Source organism: Filicampus tigris, chromosome 22 (genome assembly GCF_054856515.1).
Source record: "Filicampus tigris isolate MCC_2025a chromosome 22, RoL_Ftig_1.0, whole genome shotgun sequence".
NCBI lineage: Eukaryota > Metazoa > Chordata > Actinopteri > Syngnathiformes > Syngnathidae > Filicampus > Filicampus tigris.
The window spans coordinates 1,795,326-1,815,080 of NC_141238.1; the positions used below are offsets into that span (position 1 = coordinate 1,795,326).

At 53.6% G+C, this 19,755-nt stretch overlaps 1 protein-coding gene across 1 annotated transcript; it reads right to left on the reverse strand.

The window, feature by feature from the left end:
- Positions 1 to 299: 299 nt before the first annotated feature.
- kmt2e (lysine (K)-specific methyltransferase 2E) lies at positions 300 to 19,650 on the reverse strand. The gene is given in 25 exon segments (XM_086021853.1): positions 300 to 2,084; positions 2,086 to 2,442; positions 2,444 to 2,773; positions 2,869 to 2,948; positions 3,276 to 3,355; positions 3,424 to 3,707; positions 3,789 to 4,391; positions 4,720 to 4,949; positions 5,046 to 5,196; positions 5,276 to 5,575; positions 5,633 to 5,962; positions 6,060 to 6,245; positions 7,195 to 7,293; positions 7,796 to 8,048; positions 8,113 to 8,222; positions 8,305 to 8,422; positions 8,675 to 8,805; positions 8,886 to 9,086; positions 9,170 to 9,208; positions 9,278 to 9,462; positions 10,319 to 10,458; positions 10,535 to 10,764; positions 10,842 to 10,953; positions 14,251 to 14,438; positions 19,241 to 19,650. Coding segments are annotated over 24 exon segments (4,908 nt in total). The 5' UTR covers positions 14,325 to 14,438; positions 19,241 to 19,650; the 3' UTR covers positions 300 to 1,799.
- Between the last annotated feature and the right edge of the window lie 105 nt (positions 19,651 to 19,755).

A 19,755-nucleotide genomic window follows, 5' to 3' on the forward strand; every position in this document is an offset into this window, starting at 1 on the left:
TTACTGTTTTTAACAACTATTTGCATGGATTTATAGGATTAAAAATGCAAATTGATGAATTTAAGAGGCAGTGATGTCCACGGCATACACGAGTGTACTTACCAAGGTAGATTTGTTACTGTGAGGTCACTTCCTGTCCAGATGCTGGCGTGATGTTCACTTGCCCACGAGCATCCTGTTGAATTAAAAATGGGGGGGGGAATCCTATGCAAATAAACATGTGCATCGATTTTTTTTTTTTTTTTTTTTTTTTTTAACTGTACTGACCTTCCGCCACAGAAAACAAAAGCCAACAAAAGTGTTTATAAAACTGTCATTACAGTGATTTATTATAATGAACCATGAAAATAGCCAACCAGTGCAGTGTCTGTGAGCTCCTCCCCTCGGCACAAACACACTCACACACACACACGCACACACACAAATAATAATAATAATAATAATAACAATAATAATAAAAAAAAAAAAAAACAGGACAAAGTTGAAGAGTCCATAGAGGGTGGAAATAAAAAAATGCTACAGTCACGGAAACATTCAGCTTTGCCAAGAAGAGCGTTCGTATGTACAACCACGTTTGAAAAATGGGAGGCGATGGCTGCAAATTTTACAGGCGTAGAAAAAAAAGAAAGAAAGCCAATATTTACAAACGTGTTCCTGGTGAGAGCCGGAGTAACCACCTTATTATACATTTAATTACACTTTCTACAAGTAACGCTCCATATTGGAAAAAAATAAACTGCTAGCATCCTACCTGCGCGGGAGGCGCTCGGCCCGCCTCTGACGACCACCAAACACGCCAACGCAAGTGCAGCACCCGAGGCGGCGAGGCCGTCTCCCGCCAATCGTTTTCTGCGGTGCTCAACAGACTTCTGATGTCAGACAAAGGAATCTGGAAAAAAAAAGTTGCTTTTCTATCCAAAACAAATGCTAGAAGGGGCCGCTAGATACAAAGAAAAAGAACAGCGACAACAGACGGACGAAAGAGGAGGGGGGGGGGGTCTAAAGGCTGGAATGTCCATTGCTAAACAAAGTGCGTTTGAACAACAAAACAGGAGCCCGAACGAGACGCACAACAGTGAAGTCCTCCCCCACCCGTCACAGGAAGGAAGTAGAAAAGGAGAAGAGCGCTAAGAGCACCACGAGGGGTTGTCCATCTTTTACAGTTTGTCTTGAAGATGATGTCAGTCTGTTTGTTTTACTTATTTAAATACCCTTTTATCCAACAATCAGCTGTTTTTCCACTGGCCATAGAAAACGTATATCTACATTGCCCCGTGTCTGGGGTTGCAAATGTACGGGAATTTTCAAGTGGAAAGATTTCCAAGGGAATTTGTGGGAATAAACCAGCAAGGTAGTAAACCGAAGTTTGGCTCAGGGTAGGTTACTTAAATCATATTTTACAATTATCCACACGAAAACGACATTTAACGTATGAACAGCAGTTGCTATTTAATTTCATTAGTTTATTTAAATATTTAAATCAGTTATGGGCCGTAATTGGTTGTGTCGGAGCCGAAATTTAAGCTGCATGGGATTTCTTTTTTTTTTGTTGTTTTGTAAAAAAGGGACCGTAATGCCCTGATGTGGGTGAGGAGAGCTATCAATTTGCACGGCTGTCTACTTAGGGCAAAACAAAATGTCTGTATTAAAGCTTGGCTTTGATACTTTTCTGTTCAATAACCCTCAGTTAATTCCCATTAATACCCGTGGAAAATTTCCAATTTTCCCATGGAAATTTACCAGAAATTTCCACCGCTTTACAACCTGACCCTCGTCCCCAAATCCTCCTTAGGCAGAGTTCAGTGCCACCCTGTGCTCAGGTAACCGGAAGTGTGGAAGGGCGTCGAGGAGGCGGGGCCTCCGCGGGTCGGCAGCTGAGGGGTGGCGGCCTGAGCCGAGCCTTGCTGAGTCTGTTGCGGGGGCGGAGGCGGGGGCGGCGGCAGTCCGCTCTGCTGAAGGGACGGGGGATACGCGGACGGGGGCACCGAGGGGTTGGCGAGCAACGTCGCCTGAAAGCCCGCCAAGTTCGGAAAGTGGTGGGGCTGCATCTGGGCGCCTCCGGAGGGGTTGGGCGGCGGGGGGGGGCGGCGGCGGCGGCGGGGTGAGGGACAGGGGCGGCTGCTGCTGAGCGGCGGGCTGGCCCTGCGTCAGCGTGGGCGTGGCAGTCAGCATGATCTGCTGGATGGGGGCGGGCTGCAGGTTGACGTGCAGCAGGGTGGGACTGGACATGGGGTGCGGGGGCGGCGGCGGGGGCGGCGGCGGAGGCGGGGCGGCCGAAGTCTGGTAGTGCACGCTGTGGGAAAGAGTCTGCATCAGGGCCTGAGAGCCTGGAGGGTAGGAGGGTGTCACGGCCGCTTTGAATCCGGCGAAGGGGCCCGCCGGGGAGGCAGTCTGAGCGGGGAAGTAGGCTGTGGAGGCGGGCGGCGCCGGCGGGGGAGGGGGGTGGCGGCGGCGGAGGGGCAGCCTGCGCGTTGTACTGGACGAACGAAGGTGCCGGCGCCTGGCCCGCCGTTTGGTTTTGGGACTGGGAGGAGAAGAGCGCCCTCTGGCTGCGGTAGGGTGAGCCCTGCGGCTGCACGTGAAGGAGGGCCGGCCCCGGGTAGTGCACGGGGGAGGAGGGCGGCGGGGGGTGCAGCTTGGTTGGGGTGACGGGAGTCGATTTGGACTTGACGGGCAGCTGCAGGCTCTGGCTCACTACTCGAGGCGGACCGTCGCCGTCTTCTTCTTTCCAGCTGGAGGGAATTACAGAAGCGACGGGAGCAGGAGAGCCCGGCTGGGAGGGAGCAACAAAACCATCACAAACATACCAGCCATAGAAAAACTTTTTTTTTTTTTTTTAAAGTCCTGCGTACTCTGGTGAAGACTTACTGCATGAGTCGGGGTCTTCTGAGGTCCAGGAGACGGACAGTCCCTCGGTGTGGGTGTCTCACCTCCATCCGCTTCCCCATCTTGAACGACAATAAGAAATGACGCATCCATATCGTTTGTTCGCGCTCACATTTCAGTGCATGCAGGCTGGCTGGCAAGATTTTTTGAACTTCTGTTGCTTTCGGATGAAAATGGTTTACCAATGACGAAAAGGTGCTGCAGTAGCTTGCGGCCAATAAGGCAAGTACAGGTATTTAAATGTAATTGATTCATTGAAGCTAATGTTCACGCATTGTTTTGTCACAGTCATGGCTTCAATATCTTTTAAGCGGATTTGTGAACCCTGTACTATGCAATTCCGAATGTTGTGTTGTAATTTTCCTTTTGAGTGCTTGGCAGTCCCTCACCTGCGTCTTTGTCTTTGCTGAGCAGCAAAGCTCTGTGGTAGCTCCGCTCGCGAGCCTGCTCGACAGATGTGGAGGACGTCCTGGGAAGAAAACATCCGTTAACCCAAAGACAAACACGGCAGGTGTCGCGACGTCACCGCCGGCCTACCATTGTCCCTCTCCTCCTTCCCTCTCTCCCGTGCTCTCAGACTCCTCCGTGGTCTGCGGCTCCTTGCCGCTGCCAAGAGCTGCAGAGGAAGGAGGGGGAGGCGGCGGCGGAGGAGGAGGAGGCGGCGGCGGGGGCGCGGAGGCGTCGCTGCTGGTTTCCACGGCGACAACGGAGAAACCGTCCATGCTCAAAGGGGGCGCGGCGGACACGGGGGAGCCGCACTCCGTCTTGGAGCCGCTGCGGCGAGCTTCGCGCTGCCGCTTCCTGTATTCCAGTAGGGAGACCTTGAAGACAGACGTGGGTGGTGTTGAGCGCAAGCGTCATGGCAAGCCACAAGAGGGCGACGTCGCGCGTCACAAGCTCACCTTCTTCTTCTGCGGGGGATTCTGCGCAGACCCGCCGGCCTCGTCGCCATTGAGCGAACGCGAGAAGCCAGCCGAGCTCGCGTCTTCGGCGCAGGGGTAGAAGAGCGGCCCCTGGCCCTCGGCAAAAACCGCCTGGGCGGCCGGTGCCGCCGCCGCCGCCGCCACAGGCCCCGCTGCGGCGTCGGGTCGGAAAGGAGCCTGCAGGGGCTCCAAGGTGTGCGAGGGGGTGAGGTCCCTTAGGTTGGAGTTGACGGGTGAGAAGCTGAGGCCGGCCGGTGTCGTCGGGCACCTCTCCGGACTCGTGATCCAGCCGGGGAAGGAGGAGGAGGAAGCACACGTTTCGGCAGAGGAGGAAGCCTCGGCGGCGCCGCCGCCGCACTCCGCCGTCACGCCATCCTGCCGGGTCTCCGCCAATTCCGCACACTCGACAACGGGTGGCGGCTGCGGACTCCCGGGTACTGACGACGTCTTGGCGTCGGGCAGGGGAGCGTCGGAGCTCGGTGTGGCCATCAACGAAGGAGGCCGATCGGCCGGGTTGCTAACCTCTAACGAATTCGCTTTCGTCGCGCTAACGTCTGGAGAGCTTTCCATTGACGATTCGCTCTGCAAAGAACAAGAGACGTCATCATCAGTCATTTCGCTAAAGGCCATATCCAGCTCGAAAAGCAATGACATCACGAAAATGTCATTTTCTGAATCTTGCAGCAGTGGGAGGAAATCACTTTTAAAATCAGAAACGCAGCAAACGAGGGACTTTACGATTTATTGAATTTCGAAAATTGGTTAGCAGAAAAAAAACGCAATGAGTGCTTTTGGACGCCTCATTCAATGATTTTGGGGGAAATGCGTTCAGAAAAAGCCAAACCGAATAAAATAATAGTAAAATACTGTCCAAGAGTCGATGGTGGCGGGAAGCCCCCCCGTCATTTACCTCCTGCGGCGTAGTAATAAGTGTTTGCGTTGGGGTGCCGGCGACATGCTCCGCTGCGGACTCCTCGGTTCGAGGCCGCGGCGGAGTGGCCGTCAGCGCGGGCGGCGCGGGTGTCTCCGATTGGTCGGCCCGGGTGGGCGTGGCACAAGGGGAGCCGTAGGGCGTGGAGCTCTCCGACATGCAGGCGTCGAGGGGGCTCAAGCGGCGCTTTTTCAAAGGCGTGGGCAACTCTGAAAGAGCATACAGGTGTCAAACACACATTTTTTTTGGGGGGGGGGGGGGGGGGGGGGGAATCAATCGCTACGATTCCGGATTAAGAGTGGTACCAGGCAGTGAACAGGAGCCGTTGTAAGGGAGGGAGCTGTCTGAGTCTCCGTTCACGGAGGGACTGAGAGGCCCCTCGCTGGGCATAAAGAGACTGGGTCTTCTGGCCGGACTAGTGGACCCCTCCTCCTCCAGCGCCTGCTTTAACCACCGCTGTAGCCAAAGAAGGGCGTGTGAGTAACCCGGTGGGAGAAGCGTTCGATGAAGAGCCGAGTGAAGGGCAACCTCGCACCTTCTTGCAGGAGCCGGTGGTCGGAGGCGTTTCGGGCAGTTCTCTGGAGCGCCGTCGGCCGGTGGGGATGCCGGGAGCGGTGGGGCTGCGGTTGGCCAGGAAGGGCGAGGAGAAGCGGACGTAGTGTTTGGGCGTGCTGTAGACCTGCGGCGAGCAGGCCAGGCCCGGCAGGGCGTTGAGCTGGGTGGCCAGGACTTCGGGGTCGCTGCTGATCCGCAGCGGCCGCTCCGGCGCCGGCTCCGGGGTGCGCGCCGCCGAACGATCCGGCTGCTTCTCGCCCACCCATTCGCTGACAAAGTGCTGCGGAGGCAAGACGATCACCACCGGCTCACGTGCCACCGGCGGCCATGAAAATACCTTTTTCGTTTTAAAACTCTTGCTGCCGGTGCGGTTCCGGTCGGGGGCTGGGGAGTTGCTCTGCGGGGGGCTGGCGTCCGGCGGCTGGGCGGCGACGGCCTCGGGCTCCGGCGCGCTGGGCGGCTCCGCCTCCAGGGGTTCGCTGCTCAGAGGCTCAACGGGCTCTACCGGAGAGCCCGGGGCCAGGTCGGAGCAGGTGCTGATGGTGCGGGCCCGCCGCCGCTGCTGGCCGATGTGCGTGCGGTTCCGGGAGAAGCTTTTCCTGTTCCGCGAGCCTTTCACCTTGGCCGGCTTCAACCCGGGCTCCTCTTTTACCTCGAGAAGCGGTGGCTAGAGAGTCAGAATCACGATTAGATCGCAATTCTCCCCGCACGTTATTTTTCTCGTGGGTTCACCCTTTTGTAGCGTGAGCCGGCGTCCTCACTACCTGTACGACAGAAGGGGAGTCTGCCGTCTCCGGAGTGGCCGGCGGCTCCTCCTTGATGTCGCTGCGTCCCCCGAGCTCGGGCTTGACGCTGCCGATGCGTTCCAGCGCCTGCTCGCGCCGCTTCTCCCGCTTCTCCATGCGGGCGAAGGCCTGCAGGATGGCCTCCATCTTCCGCTCCTCTCGCGTCTGCAGGGAGGAGTCACATGAGAGATGAAGAGAGAGAGAGAGAGAGAGAGAGAGCGCTCACGTCGTCGTTAGTCAGCGTCACGTGGAGCCACGCCACGGGTTAAGTTTGTGCTACGGGTGGTGGGTGGGCAGAAGCTGTTGAGAGAACATGACCCCCCCCCCCCCCTCGGCTCAAGACAGAGATAAAGTCAAGGGGAACATGCAGAGGCAAGACAAGCACATGGTTTGGAACAGCTACCTTCGGGGTAAAAAAAAAAAAAACCTCTTTGGGAAGACACAATGAGTGACAATGCGTGCAATTTGGAGTGGATCAGGATAAACGCTAGACGTGGGTTACCAAAATAACTCGCTTTTACCCGACAATTAGAGAATCCATCCCTCACTGAGCCTTTAGCGGCACGCTTGCTGGCTAACGATGAGTCGGCACTTTATGCCCGGGCTCCGCCATGGGAAATGAAATGAAGCTGACTGCGGGGCAATTTCCAGAGAGCGCCCGTGCGTAATTTTTCCAGTGTTTAAGTCGACCCCCGCTCGCTCGTTTTTTGATCCCCCTCGTGTGTCGCCAACATAATGTAGCGGACCGTTTCGTTCACTGTGCGATGGGACGGCAATTTAAGGGGCTACTGCCGGGGCCCTTTTTTTCGGCCTGGCTTAAAGCACAAAGCAACAGGCAACGAGCAAAGCAAAGGAAGGCAAAAGCAAGACACGCGGAGGGAGGGAGGGGTTGTCAGTACTGATGAAGAGGAAAGAGGCAGCTGCACCTAACCAAGCCACAAATATCAGACCACACCCTGACACAAACAAGTGGGGCGGGGAAGGGGGGCAAAAGGGGGGCGGGCGGGCCATGGCTAACTGTTGATTTTTTTTTTGTCATCTTCACTCTGTGCTCGGCGGCTGCAGGAAAGCTACTCAAAAGCTGAAAGGGCGCCGTTTGCTTTGGCACACTTACCATCTTCTTCCTCCTCTCCGCAATCTGTTCCTCTGACTCCATCTCTACTTCATTGCTAACGGACGTTTTGTCTTCTAGATCCTCAAATAAGTCGGGATCCTGTAAAAGGGAGGGGGGGGGGGGTGGATGGGGCGGGAGAGGTGGCGGCATGACGCTTTGTCACTTGTCAAGTCTGGCTACAGACGAGAGGGAGAACAGGTGAGAGCAGCGAAGGACAGGGAAGGTGAGGAGGGAGAGAGTGGGGCAGCCGCCCGAAGGCTACTGGGTGGGGTGAAGGGGGGAGATCGGGAGGTGGCGTGTACAAAACAACACCGCACGCCCACACTGGCTTGGACGCGCACCTTCAAATGAATTGCAATCACCTCCTTTGTTGGGGCTAAAGCGCTTTTTTTTTTTTCTTCTTTTTTTTTTTTTATACCTGGCCTGAAGTAAAGTAACCGCAGGACAAAAGGTGATGAAGGAGGTCAAACTAAAATTGAAGTGGGCCGACAGTGGAGATCACATGCAGAGACACGAACAAAATGACATGCGTCCACTGTGGGGAACAAATGATCAAGTATGGCATGAGGGAGGGGGTCGAATAAATAGGCAAAAGTCGGACCTGGTTATTTGAGATGGAGAGCCGAAGGGGCGACAGTTTCCTCTGCTTGCAGTCGCCCACGCTCTTGCCCTTCCCCTCGCAGTCCACGCCCACGTTCTGGTTCTGGCTCAGGTCCTCCCGGCCCGGGTCCTTGTCCTTGCGGCTGTTCCGCCGCCGCCCGCCGGAGCCCAGGTTCTCGGTGGGCTCCATGTTGTGCTTGAGCACGGGGCACTCGGGGTTGCCCTTCACGCAGGCGCAGTCTACCTTGTATTTGCTGCGCAGGAAGCAAAATCGTGAGTACACCCGCGGCGGCGGTCCGAGTCGAGCGCGGGGCTCACCAGCTGCCGTAGTCGTAATCGAAGCCGATGGTGATCTCCGCGCCTTTGCTGATGGGCCTCAGCGAGTAGATGTACAAGTGCAACATGCCGTCCTCGATGACGTGCCGCACCTGGCGCGCGGGGAGGAGAGCGTTAAAGCAGACGCCGGCACGCGACGCTGCTGTCGGGGGGGGGGGGGGGGCGGGGCCTCACCTCGGCGTTGGGGGTGCAGGAGCGGCGGACGAAGCGCGCCTCGTTGCCGAAGCTGCGCGCGTCCACGCACATCTCCAGCCCGTCGAATTTGGAGTAAAATAACACAAAGGGGTAAGGTCTAGAAAAGGGGGCAGAGACAAGAGAACACGTGGATGCGCTACTCACCCAGAGGAAAAAAAAAATGAAAATGGGATATTCGGTTAGAGGAAAGTTAATTTGAATTTCCTTGTGAAAGAATAGCAAGAACTGAAACGAACAACCGGACATGTGCATTTGTAAGTTTAGGTCAAATCAAGTTCACCAATTCATAGAAATTGCACCAATATCCCATTTTGTGAGTAGTCAGAGTATTGCGTGTCCTGTAACTGACCTCTTGAAGAAGTATCCGTTGGCTTCAAACTGCTGCCGAAGCATAAACTTGCCCCTGTACTCGATGATGAGGGAATCCGGGGCCAAGTCCCTCACGGCTTTGAGGATTTTCTTGTTCTTCTGAACTTGACTCTGCGCAAAAAAGGCACGGCGTGAGCCACCGGCCGGAGAAAGCGGGAAAACAGGGAGGCAATCGCCCGCGTTTGCCGTACCTCCACCGGCGGCTTGAAGGAGGGCGGGTGCGTGTTGTACGCCAGGCTCTTGCCGTCGCCTTGCTCCTTGACGCGCAGCAGCACCTGCACGTCCTCGCTGTACTGATTGCTGCTGGCCTCCTCGTAGCGCTCCATCCACGTCTTGATCTTGTTCTCCCACAGCGCCGGGTGCTCCGTCGGCTCCTGCTCGGGGGCGGCGCCCTGCGCCGTGTCAAACCGGGGGGCGGGGTTATTCCGGGATGGCGACAGAGAGCCGCGCCTTGTCACGCCGCGTGTATTTTTACCTTTACTCTCGAGGACTTTCGGGAGCCCTCTCGGAAGGCCTGCGGGGAGCAATTCAAATATGAAGAGAACAGAGAGCACACCCTCCTCAGCCTTTTTGTGGGCGTTACCTTCTTGGCTCGTGCCGAAGACGCCGGGGGTTCCTTATCGCCGCTCTTCTTGCGCTTCTTATCCACCTGCTTGTTGCCTAGGCGCCCGGTGGTGAGGGTGATGGTGGTGGGCGTGTGCTGGAAGGTGGAGTAGAGCTCCAGAGGCACCTCATCCCCACTCTCCGTGGCGCTGGTGTCCCCATCTACTTGAATGACAATGAGGCAGCAGCGCAAATGAGGCTCGTTCGTAATGTGTCCAGCAGGTGTCACTGTTCAGAGAGGTGTGCCCTGACATGTCCTCCAACCTGACGCCGCCGCCGTCATTATGGCTAGTAGACCACAACTATGCCGGCCTGAGAATGTTGCCGACTCATTTTGAGAGAATGAAGGCGGGTCTGATGGTTGGTAAAAGTTACTGAAGGACATATCAATTGCGTGATGATGTCACCGAATTGGAGATTATGGAGGTTAAACAGTGGCATTAATCAAATTGATTGTCCATCTTTGCAAAAAAAAAAAAAAAAAAGAAAATAAAAATCAGTCTCAATTCAGATTAGTTTGCTTATCATCGGATGTTAAAATCATGACAGGTTTGCGACATTCATTTTTTTATTTCTATTTGTTTGGCGTCAGCTGTGGTTGCTGAACTATTTGAAAGCCATTTAGCCGACAACTCACCAGAGAACTATGTCTTAAAATCAAATGTTGAGCAAATGAGTCTGCAAGACGAAGTTGTTTATTTGCCTGCAAAAAGTGACTACATTACGGGTAGCATTAGTGAAACTGTGACCGAAAAAATCATTGTGTCATTGAGAGGGTGCTTTTTAACATTCGAGTCGCTTCCACACAACTTTCGTTCGCCTACCAGCACACTTCAGTCATTTTTAACTTGGTGATACTACGTCAATAAAAAACTACCAAAGTGCTTTCTGTGCTTGTTTTCCAAACGCAAAAAAACTTTGGCAACTATGAGGGTCAAGTTGCTACGGTAGTCTTGTTTCATCCCGCAACCAAAGCGCCGAGCGGGCATTCGTGGTCTTTCGTGGCTTCGTCTGGTCCTACCTGACAAACATTCCCGCTTCCTCGTCTGCAGAAGGATGGCCCTCTCTCGGTCCAGGTGCCTCGGCTGGCAGCGCTCGCACAGGTACGTCTCGGGAATGTTCTGCCTGTCGATGCCCATGCAGTCGATGTGCTGCCAGGCGCTAGACGCGAGAAGCAAAGCGCGGCGCTGAGTCACCCGGCTCAGGGCGGCTGAGGCGTTGCGAAAGGGCGGCGAACCTGCACTTGTCGCAGCAGATCATGTAGCCGTCGTCGTGCGTGAAGCCGCAGATGCAGCGGGTGATGTCGGCCCCGTAGCTGCCATCCTCGGAAGTGCTGAGCGTGGTGCCCGTGGATGCTTCGTCCTGGCCGCCCGGAACAAACAACCCCCCATCGCCCTGACGGATCAACATGGAGTGGGGAGGCGAGGCCGGCGGCGTGGGCGGGGGCCGCGCCCCATAGTTGTGGTCCTGGAGGGCGAAGGTGAAGTCCTGAGCAGCGGGTTCGCGGGGACAATGTCTGCGGGCGGCTCGCTGCGGCTACTCACAGCATAAGGCAGGCCGATGTAACTGTGGGAATGGTGAGAGCCGCTGCTGTAGATCTGGTGCGGGTAGCTGGACTTTTCTACCACCACGGGGCTGGCCTCCACCGACTCTGGTCTGCAAACACGCACACAATGCTCACGTTAGCTAGCACACAATATTAGCATTGTCTTCTCCGGCACGCGCGTGGACGTCGCACAGCGTGCGACTGGAAGCACCTGTCTGTCTACGGGGCAGGTCGTTGGACGTGCGTGCCGTCGCGCAGACACACAATCGTTTGTCAGGTTGGCTCACGCCGAACCTGTAGATCTGCTTTCCACAAAAAAAAAAAAAAAAAAAAAAAAAAAAATCCACGCACCAGCGCTTAGAGCCTGTTTGGCCGTTTGTGACCAACCCAACTCACTCTCGCTCGTGACATGGCGGACATGTTTTATGGAGGAAGTGGTGCGATCCAAGAGGGAAGTAGCCATTCATTTTAAGCTCCGTTCGGTGAACAAACAAAAAAGGCAATTCAAAGGTTTAAACTCAGAAAAAAGTGCATGAGACAATTCTATAAAGTAAAAAAAAAACACTTAAAAAAAGTCAATCTGATTCAGCCTGATGTGCTAAGGTAAAACAGGTGAAACTGACAACTCAAGAGTGAACACGCCATGCAGCATTTCACACATGCACACACATACTTTCCGTCCAACTCCTCGACACGTTTTACATTTTGAAACACCCAGCTTAATACAATTTGGAAAGAGACAACAAACAGGTTGAACTACATCGAAAACTCAAAGCTGTCCCGATTTAACTCCTGGTTTTGGCGCTACGGTACCTGCCAGAGGTCCTCGCGGAACACGCCGCGCAATGTTCGACACTTCCTGCACACAGTGCCGCCGTCAAAGTGAAAAGCCAACAAGTGCGTGCACGAGGTCTGGAGGCGGAACCGTGTTGAGGCGTTTGTGTGTGTGTGTGGCGCTTGTTTGTGTGTCTACACTACTGATTAACTGCCACACTGGTGCGCCTAACCGTCACGGCCGTTCAAGACACTGAAAAGAAAAAAGAAAAGGCAGCACAACCTTTTTACCTGTCAATCATTAACGACACCAAATTGGATGTTTTGTGCAAAAAAATAGGTAAATAAATAGACTTTTAGGTCACTAAAGTCAACAAAACAGCTGCTACAGGCCAAAGTGTCAAATATTTAGTGTGGTTTTTCCGTTGCAATTTACCGATTTATGATATCGAAACAACCGCTACTGAAAAGGTCATATCAACAAACCCCCCCCCCCCCCCCAAAAAAAGTATACAGGGAACCCACGCGGTATATCGAGCGTAATGAAAGGAAACTTAAGATGTCAAAATTGTGTTACATTATCAGCTGCCGTTTACCTGAATCTACCAAGTAATCATTTTGAAGAAATATCTTTAAAACATTGAGACGGCTCGCTTACAGGGCCCGCCGCTTTTGACGTGTATCAGCCAACACCTGCTCCTTTTATTGACGACGGAAACCGCACCGTTTGTAAACATTCGGCAAGGGCGAGCTACATATTGAATTTCATCTGATGTACAAAAGCTACATAATAAACATCCTCATCCACAAGTAGTCGCCAAGCAGATCCGTTCAAGTGGCGCTAATTTCTGTTAGCCCGCCTGTGACGTTTCGCTTCATAGGTTAGCATTAAGCTAGCAGACTTTTGTTGCGATATGGTTGGGCTGAACATTTTGGGGTTTTAATATTGAATGGTTAATTCTCTTTTGCTTTGTGTGACAACAGCACTTTTTTTTTTTAGGACTTCACGAGTGAGACTGTGAGAACCGAGGCATATTTGAAAAAGTGCGTGTTTGATAGGTTTAAATGTATTTTTAAAAGTTTAGCTGAGTTTAAAGTGTGTGGGAGGGGCAAAAGTACTTAAATAAAAAAGGTTTTAATGTCCTCCTACGGCGGGCGGGCATGGGACATATCGCCTGCAATCAACTGCGGTTGACACAGTCCACACTTGTAGCGTCAAGTGTGCAAACAAGTGAGCCAAGTTGTGCAGTCTGGCGGGAGGAAATGTGAATATGAGCACAGCTGGAGGGTTTGTATCATTCATGTGAAGTCGATGCACAGAGGGAGGGATGCGGGCAAGATCCGGCGCAGGTGTGTGTTTCTGATGCCAGTCAATGTTGCATTAATTGAGGAACAGCTGCGATTCCATACACGCACAAACGAGGGACGGACGGAAAACCGGACAAACGGAGACGAGCGGCCAGAGGCAACGCCTTCGCCCCTCGCTGGCTGCCATGGCAACGCTGCAAACTCCGCCAGTGTGCGTCTGTGGACAGGCAGGCAGGCAGGCAGGCAGGCAGGCACACGCTGCATTAGCCAACAGCTGGCCGCCCTGCTGCATACTTGAGGGGACGTGGAAAGGACACGACGCAACTCCCTCCCGCCATCTTTTCCCTCAGCGCTGCCATTTTTATGCCGAGATCTTTTCAATGCCGGTGGACGGACAAAAGAGCGAGAAGGGGCGCGTGCCCCCCCCCCCAACACTCCACACCATTGGACGCAGAGCTCTACTGAGGAGGAGGGAGCTTTCTCGTGAGGGCCACCTGTCACTCAGACCGCTGCCATGGCAACAGGCCTTGCGCAGTGCAGAGGGGAGGAAAGAGGAGGGACATGGTGGGGGGGGGGCGATGGGCAGATACCATGGCAACACAAGCTGTCACCACAACAGCTCTGATGAAGGCAAAAAGGGGGCGGGGGCTCTTCCTCGTTTAAAGAGAAGGACCCCTTCCCTCCTCGCGAGCGATGACGTGTGTTATTCTTTAGTCATGCGAGAGCATCTTGCTTCATTTAAAGCCACGCCAGTGTCCTTGACGAGCAAACCGGAGGGAGGGGGGCGGGGGGGTGGCGGGGAGACGTGAGGCTTGTTGCCATGACGGCACGCACCTTTCTGCCTCAGCGGCGCGCACACGAGCACGCATCAGGCTGGAGACGCAGGCGGCACACAAAATGCTGGCCGCTGCCATTTTGACACGGGCGGATGTAGTTAACGGCGGCTGCAGTTAAGTGCAAGAACAATCAATGGCGGGGGCGCAACTGTCCATTACTGAAAGTTCCTTTCCTATAATTGCTCCGAAAGGTTGAAAGGCGGCGATGGGAGCATCACTATGAAGGATATTTAATGAGGATGTGACGAAGAAGGGAAATTGCTGAAACTCGAATGAGTTGAGCGTGGACCGCTGCCAGTTTAGATCGCTTTCATTCATCAAACTTCCCGCACGGGTTTAACTTTTGCCGATACTCTTCAAGCAGTATTCCTCAGAAAGTCGGGGAAAATAGGCTCGACGATCAAAGTTCGACCGGGTGGCGTCGGAGCGTCCGCGGAAAGACAAAGCAGAGACAAAACGAGGGCGCTCCGGCGCCCGGTGGGTACTTACTCCGAGCCCGCCGCCATGTCCAGGTACGAGGAGTCTGCTGCTGTGTCCACCCCCGCGGGGATGACTATGCTCATGACGTTCTCTGCTGATCAGTTCTTGTCCTACTGAGTCCAGAGAATGGCAGTCCAAAACACTGAGGCATGCCAGCCGCAGCAGTCATTGCAGACATCTAAGTGCATCCACAAGGCCTGGTCGGGGGAAGACACAGATAGGGGGGAAATCAGTATTTGCCTTTGAAATCAAACATGGCAACGTACAACGGTCGGGTGAGGCCAAGCTAAAGCTGCGCTGCGGGCGAGCTCCCGCAAAGACACACACACAGTAGCCATGAAAGGAAAACACATTCGGACCGGTTTTTGGTGGCCCCTTGTTTGCCTGGTGAGGACGGCTAACTTTGAAAAGGCGAATGCTGTAACCGGAGGGAATATTGGTGGGAACGCATGTGCGTGTGTGTATGCGTGCGTTGTCAACATCCAGACAGGAGCATGTGTGTCAGTATGGCTGGCTCGGATAGAGCTCTGTTGATAAGCGGGATTAGCGGGAGGGGACAGATGACGAGACGAAATAGGCTGGAGGTCACACCTCCGCCTGAGCGCGCTCACTCTGCGGACAAACAAAGGCTCCGGCCCGCGCCGTGTCGCGGCAGAATGTCGAGTGATCGCGACGCGCTCGTGCGGGAGTCAGCTGTCACCTCCGGGCCTGATTAATCGCGGCAAGACCACCCTGACCCAAGCGTCACTCGTGTCCACCTCTTGACATTTCTCCCATTCCCGTCCGATGGCAGGGTGGAATGACCCACTGAACTGATCGTTCAAACAAGGGACGGGAGCAGTTTGCCAACAACAACAACCAGACATCAGACTAGCCCTTTCCTTTGCCTTATCAAACAGCGGCAGTGTGTTTATGACCAATCCGCTTTGACTCCCACTTCATCCAGAGGCTCGCTTCCTGTCTCAGGAACGCACATGACGGCTCAACAACACAGTCGAGACGGACAAAAGGCGGCTGCGAGGGGGACGGGGGTGGGGGGGGGCAAGTACAGTGCAGCAGCATTCCTGACTAAATCTGAGCTTTGACTGCCTCTGTGTGCTCCTCCCACTTCCCTTACAGGAACTGTCCGTCACCCTTGGAGTCGAGCGTCCAAGAAAAAGAGGGAAAAAAAAAAGAAAGAAAGAAACACCACTCTTTCCTTTGCCCAGTCGCTCCACCCAGCCGGATTTCTTTCCCTCCTCTGTGTACTTCCTAAATAAACCAGAGACGCAGAGCGGAGGGGCCGAGTAGTGACGGGGGTCCGCCTGACAGGGACGCTCCACAGCGGCGAGCCCGCGTGCACTCTGGGTGGCGACGTTGAGCTCACACACAGTGTGGACCAGTCTGGGAGCGCGGGGACACAGTGGCGTCATTGTGCGCAGAAGAAGACCACGAAGAAGTGTCCTTTTGAAGGCTCGCGAGGGAAAACCCAGACTCGCCCGCCTCCTCTGCATGTTTTCATTGTGGTTTCTGCAGCCAGCTCTCTCAAGATGATGTTTTTTTTGATAAGGGGGAAAATTACAAATTCCACCCCCCCCCCTCCCTCTTCTCACTGCCAAACAGCAAACAGATGTGCCTTGACACCGTCCTGGTAGGCGGCTACAGTGACTCAGCTAGCTCGCGAGCGGAATCAAACGCACACAAAATATGACCCGGTGGAATGTTTCCACAGTGGCCACAATGGCGCACATGCAGCCTGCTCTTTGTAAAAATCGCTGCAAGTGTACGCCTTACGTCAATACAGTCACTGGGGCGGGGGCATGTGTATGTATACTGTACTTAACAGCGCACATAAACGGAAGACCCCAGCGAGACTCTTCAAAAGCATTCAGGAGGACAACGACAGACGTGTCGCAGTGTTTGTGCTCACTACCTAGCAACTGGCGAAGGGGCCAGGGGCACTTCCGGGGGTTGGCGGGGAAGCAAATTAAGAAAACAAAAGGACGTCTCAAGGACTGCGTTTACAAGCGTGTAAAAGTTTTTACGGCAGTCTCGGAAAACGCAATGGGTTAAACAAAATGACAAATGCTTGTTGTGACCACTGTACTGTCAATATCTGGCCAAAGGAGAAATTGAAGAGGTTTGGGCCATTATTACGGCAGCGTGTGTCAAACAAAAAAGCTTCTACAGGTCTCCACAGGTCCTCTTTGCTGCAGTCATTTATGACCCATTGAGCACAGTCATGTTACATCACCGACATCAATGCCGGAGCCTGTTTAAAAATCCGACCCAGAACCACTCATGCCACCGAGAAGGCTGTCAGGCCTTGGCGGAGGTCCGCCCTCCTGTTAAAAAGAAGGATCTGTTACAGGGCAGCCAGTGGCACAAAAACAGGTCACCTGAGCCGAGCCTCCTCCGCCCAGCTGGGAGGTCACGTGAGCGCGCCGAGCTGAACAGGAGCCGGGCGCGTTTGTCTTGTGTGGGTCTCTCGGGGTGCGGGTACCACATGAGTGAGATCACTCGAGGGTGGGGGGGGGGGTGAGAGTGGTGCCACATACACATGCCCGAGCCCTACATGGTGAGGTCTGCGGGGATGACAATACTTCGCCTAAACAGACGCGACACCATTTGGGCGTGAGAGCAGTTTGTTAGGTTAAAAAGACAAATGCACCTTAAGCGCACGCAGACGGGCCTGTTTAGCCTTGACATATTAGTTTAGAAACCTCCGGAGAGAAGCCTCGTCTGTGTGCGTGCGTGTCCCCACTCCACGCAGTGAGGAATAATAATGCATTTATCCTCTGATGGACGCCTTTGTCGCAAAGGGGAACAGCCATCTCCAAAGCTCCTCAAGGTCTCCAGCCAAAAGGCAACACAAAGATGACAGATTCTGTCAAAAGTCTGAACTTCGGAACAAAAATAACTCATTTGGCCTAATTATGCTTCTGCGTGTTGATCTTAAATGGATCGTGTATTATATTTGAAGTAGGCAGAAGAAGGTCGTGCCTCATCCAACATGACAGCAGCACACGTCACACTCTTTTTTTTTTTTTCTTATTGAGCGACTATTTTATGGGCAACTCTTTTCCAATCAAATGCGTATGCTTTGTTTGCGACTTGTTAGCACAATTCAATGTATATGCGTGTGCAGTTGCTTCCCGGTGAGTGTGTCGGCGCTGCAGTGAGGGCTGCCGGTAGGGGTGTGGAGGCGACAACGTTGCTATTATGTTACCACAACAGGCTGGCCGCGGACGCCATTTTCCTGCCGCTTTTTCGTCGTCGCAAAGCCGGCGGAGGCTCGTCAGCCGCGGGGAACCACTCTGCCCCGCGCTCGGCCGCCTCGCTCCCCGCATCGGCGAGCCGAAGTATCAGCCCGATCGACGAGCGTTTTGTTTCTGCGCGCCTGTGTGTCAAGACTTCGTCGAAAGCGAAGCTAGCGAGCTAAAGGGCTAGCAATTATGTGGGCCACTTTGGACGGATCGAAACGGCGATCGGAGCGTCGCGACGAGGCAAATGCGCCCCGCTTGTCCGACGTGGTTACGTGGAAGAGTGAGACACATTGATAACCGGAGGGTAATTCCACTTTGTGTCGTCAGTGAAGGTCAAAACGGCGGCGAATGGAATAATACGTAATGGGTGCTAGCTGGGGGAAGCTAGCAGCGACAATGAAAAGTGGGCTAATGTTGTGTATGCACATAAACAGGAAGAAGCGGTCACGTCTGCGTTGGTCGACTAGCACCCGAGTGTAATTACATTACAATTATTCACTAATTGATTTTTGAAAAAAGTACCGCGTATATTTCTTTTTTTAGTATATATTTATTTAATTACAAACTGTATGACATGGGGCGTCCCCTCCCCCATGCATGTAGCATTCGAACCCAATACACACTTAAAAATCGACATCAAATCACCTTTTTTTTCCCCACCACAAGATAATATATGCCAAAAACGGCAGCATTCCTTTCCCTTCCGGGAGCTTTGCTTCTATTATTAAATTCATTTTGCCTCGACTAAAAAAGCCCCCAGGAGCGTGAGGTCACTGCGCAATGTAAGGCAGGCATTTAAGCAATTTCAGCAGCTGCTGATGGTTTGCATGCAACTTGGGGACTGCACTCACATATTTGTACACGTTTGTTGACATGAATGCTGAAGCTTATTGTTTCAGAGGCAGCTTTGGAGCGGACGGAAATGAGCTGCTGCGAGCGAGCGGGATGGGAGTCACGTCGACTAAATTTAAGTTTGCAACTATCGCACATTATCTTGTTGACTGTACACTCAAGCTCCGATGGGTTTGCTCAAAGGCGTAGTTAGAGACCACGTCGATCGGGGGCAGCCATGTATATAACGTGCAAGGATTTTGGGATGAAACTGTGCGCAATGTGGCCCGCAATGACACCGTGCCCAAACACGACCGCTGTCATATGTCAGGCCCACCGTTACGACAAAACATATACCTACCCTCACAGTACACTGAAGTCCAGCTCAACGTAGATTTCTATTTTACCGATCGTCTTAACAAAGCCATGACATTTTAAGCGTTACGCCCCCCACCCCCCCACCCCCAAATCATGAGGTTCAATCTGGGTTCTGTTTATCTCTGCTGACTTGTTTTCAATTCAGCGATCAATGCGATTTGCACATTCTAACAGCAACACTAGACATCTTTTTATGACGTTTAATGTACCGCCACTCAAACGTTGCCACTCCGTATCTGTCAAGCTAATTTGGGCTAATAGCATGTGCTAGCTCGTAGGAAGAAAGCGCTCTTTTGAGGTTGCCAACTTGACACATTAGTAACTTACGTCACCTGGGTATTTCTCCTTAAATGCTTAGTGAATTCGCATTAAACGTAGCAGTTGAGCGCTGCTATACACAAGTGAGACTGGGCTAGCATGCAGGCTACACTCAGCTGATACAACGTTAGCCAGCATTAGCGTGATGTGCCAGCTAAAGTAAAGCCAACAATAGCCTTCCAGGGTCGGATTTGTGCTAACCTGACATGAACAACTTGTGAACCTACCGTGTTATATCCACGTTGGAGGGGGTCCAGGGAACGAATTAGGCAGCAGGGAAAGACCCTCGCCGCTGTCCACACAGCCTCCGCAACCAAAACAATACTTGTGTCCACACACTGCGGATCACTAGCAAAAAAAAAAAAGCTCTAAAACGTTTGGATTCTCGCCTCGTCCTCGAGATAGTCCCTCTCCTGTCCAAAATTACGCGCCGCCTCTAGTGCTGCACAAGAGGTGGGAGGCCCAGGTCGACGCAGGAATTGAGGGGGGGGAAGCGTAAAAAACAAACTATTCGCTGGGCAAAGAGCGACTTTTAGAAATTAGATCCCCCTCAAAAGCAGTCGCTTTTCCCTTTGCAAAAATGGCGGCCCTGCCAGGACTGTGTAGGCTCCGCCTCCCCCCGCCGCCCCCCTCGTGGCCGCCCTCCCCTTCCCCTACCCCTCCCCCCGCCCGTCAGTAAGAGCGACGCCCCGCCTCCACGCGCTGCGGGGTGACACGGTCCGTTTTACAGGGGCCGCCGTAC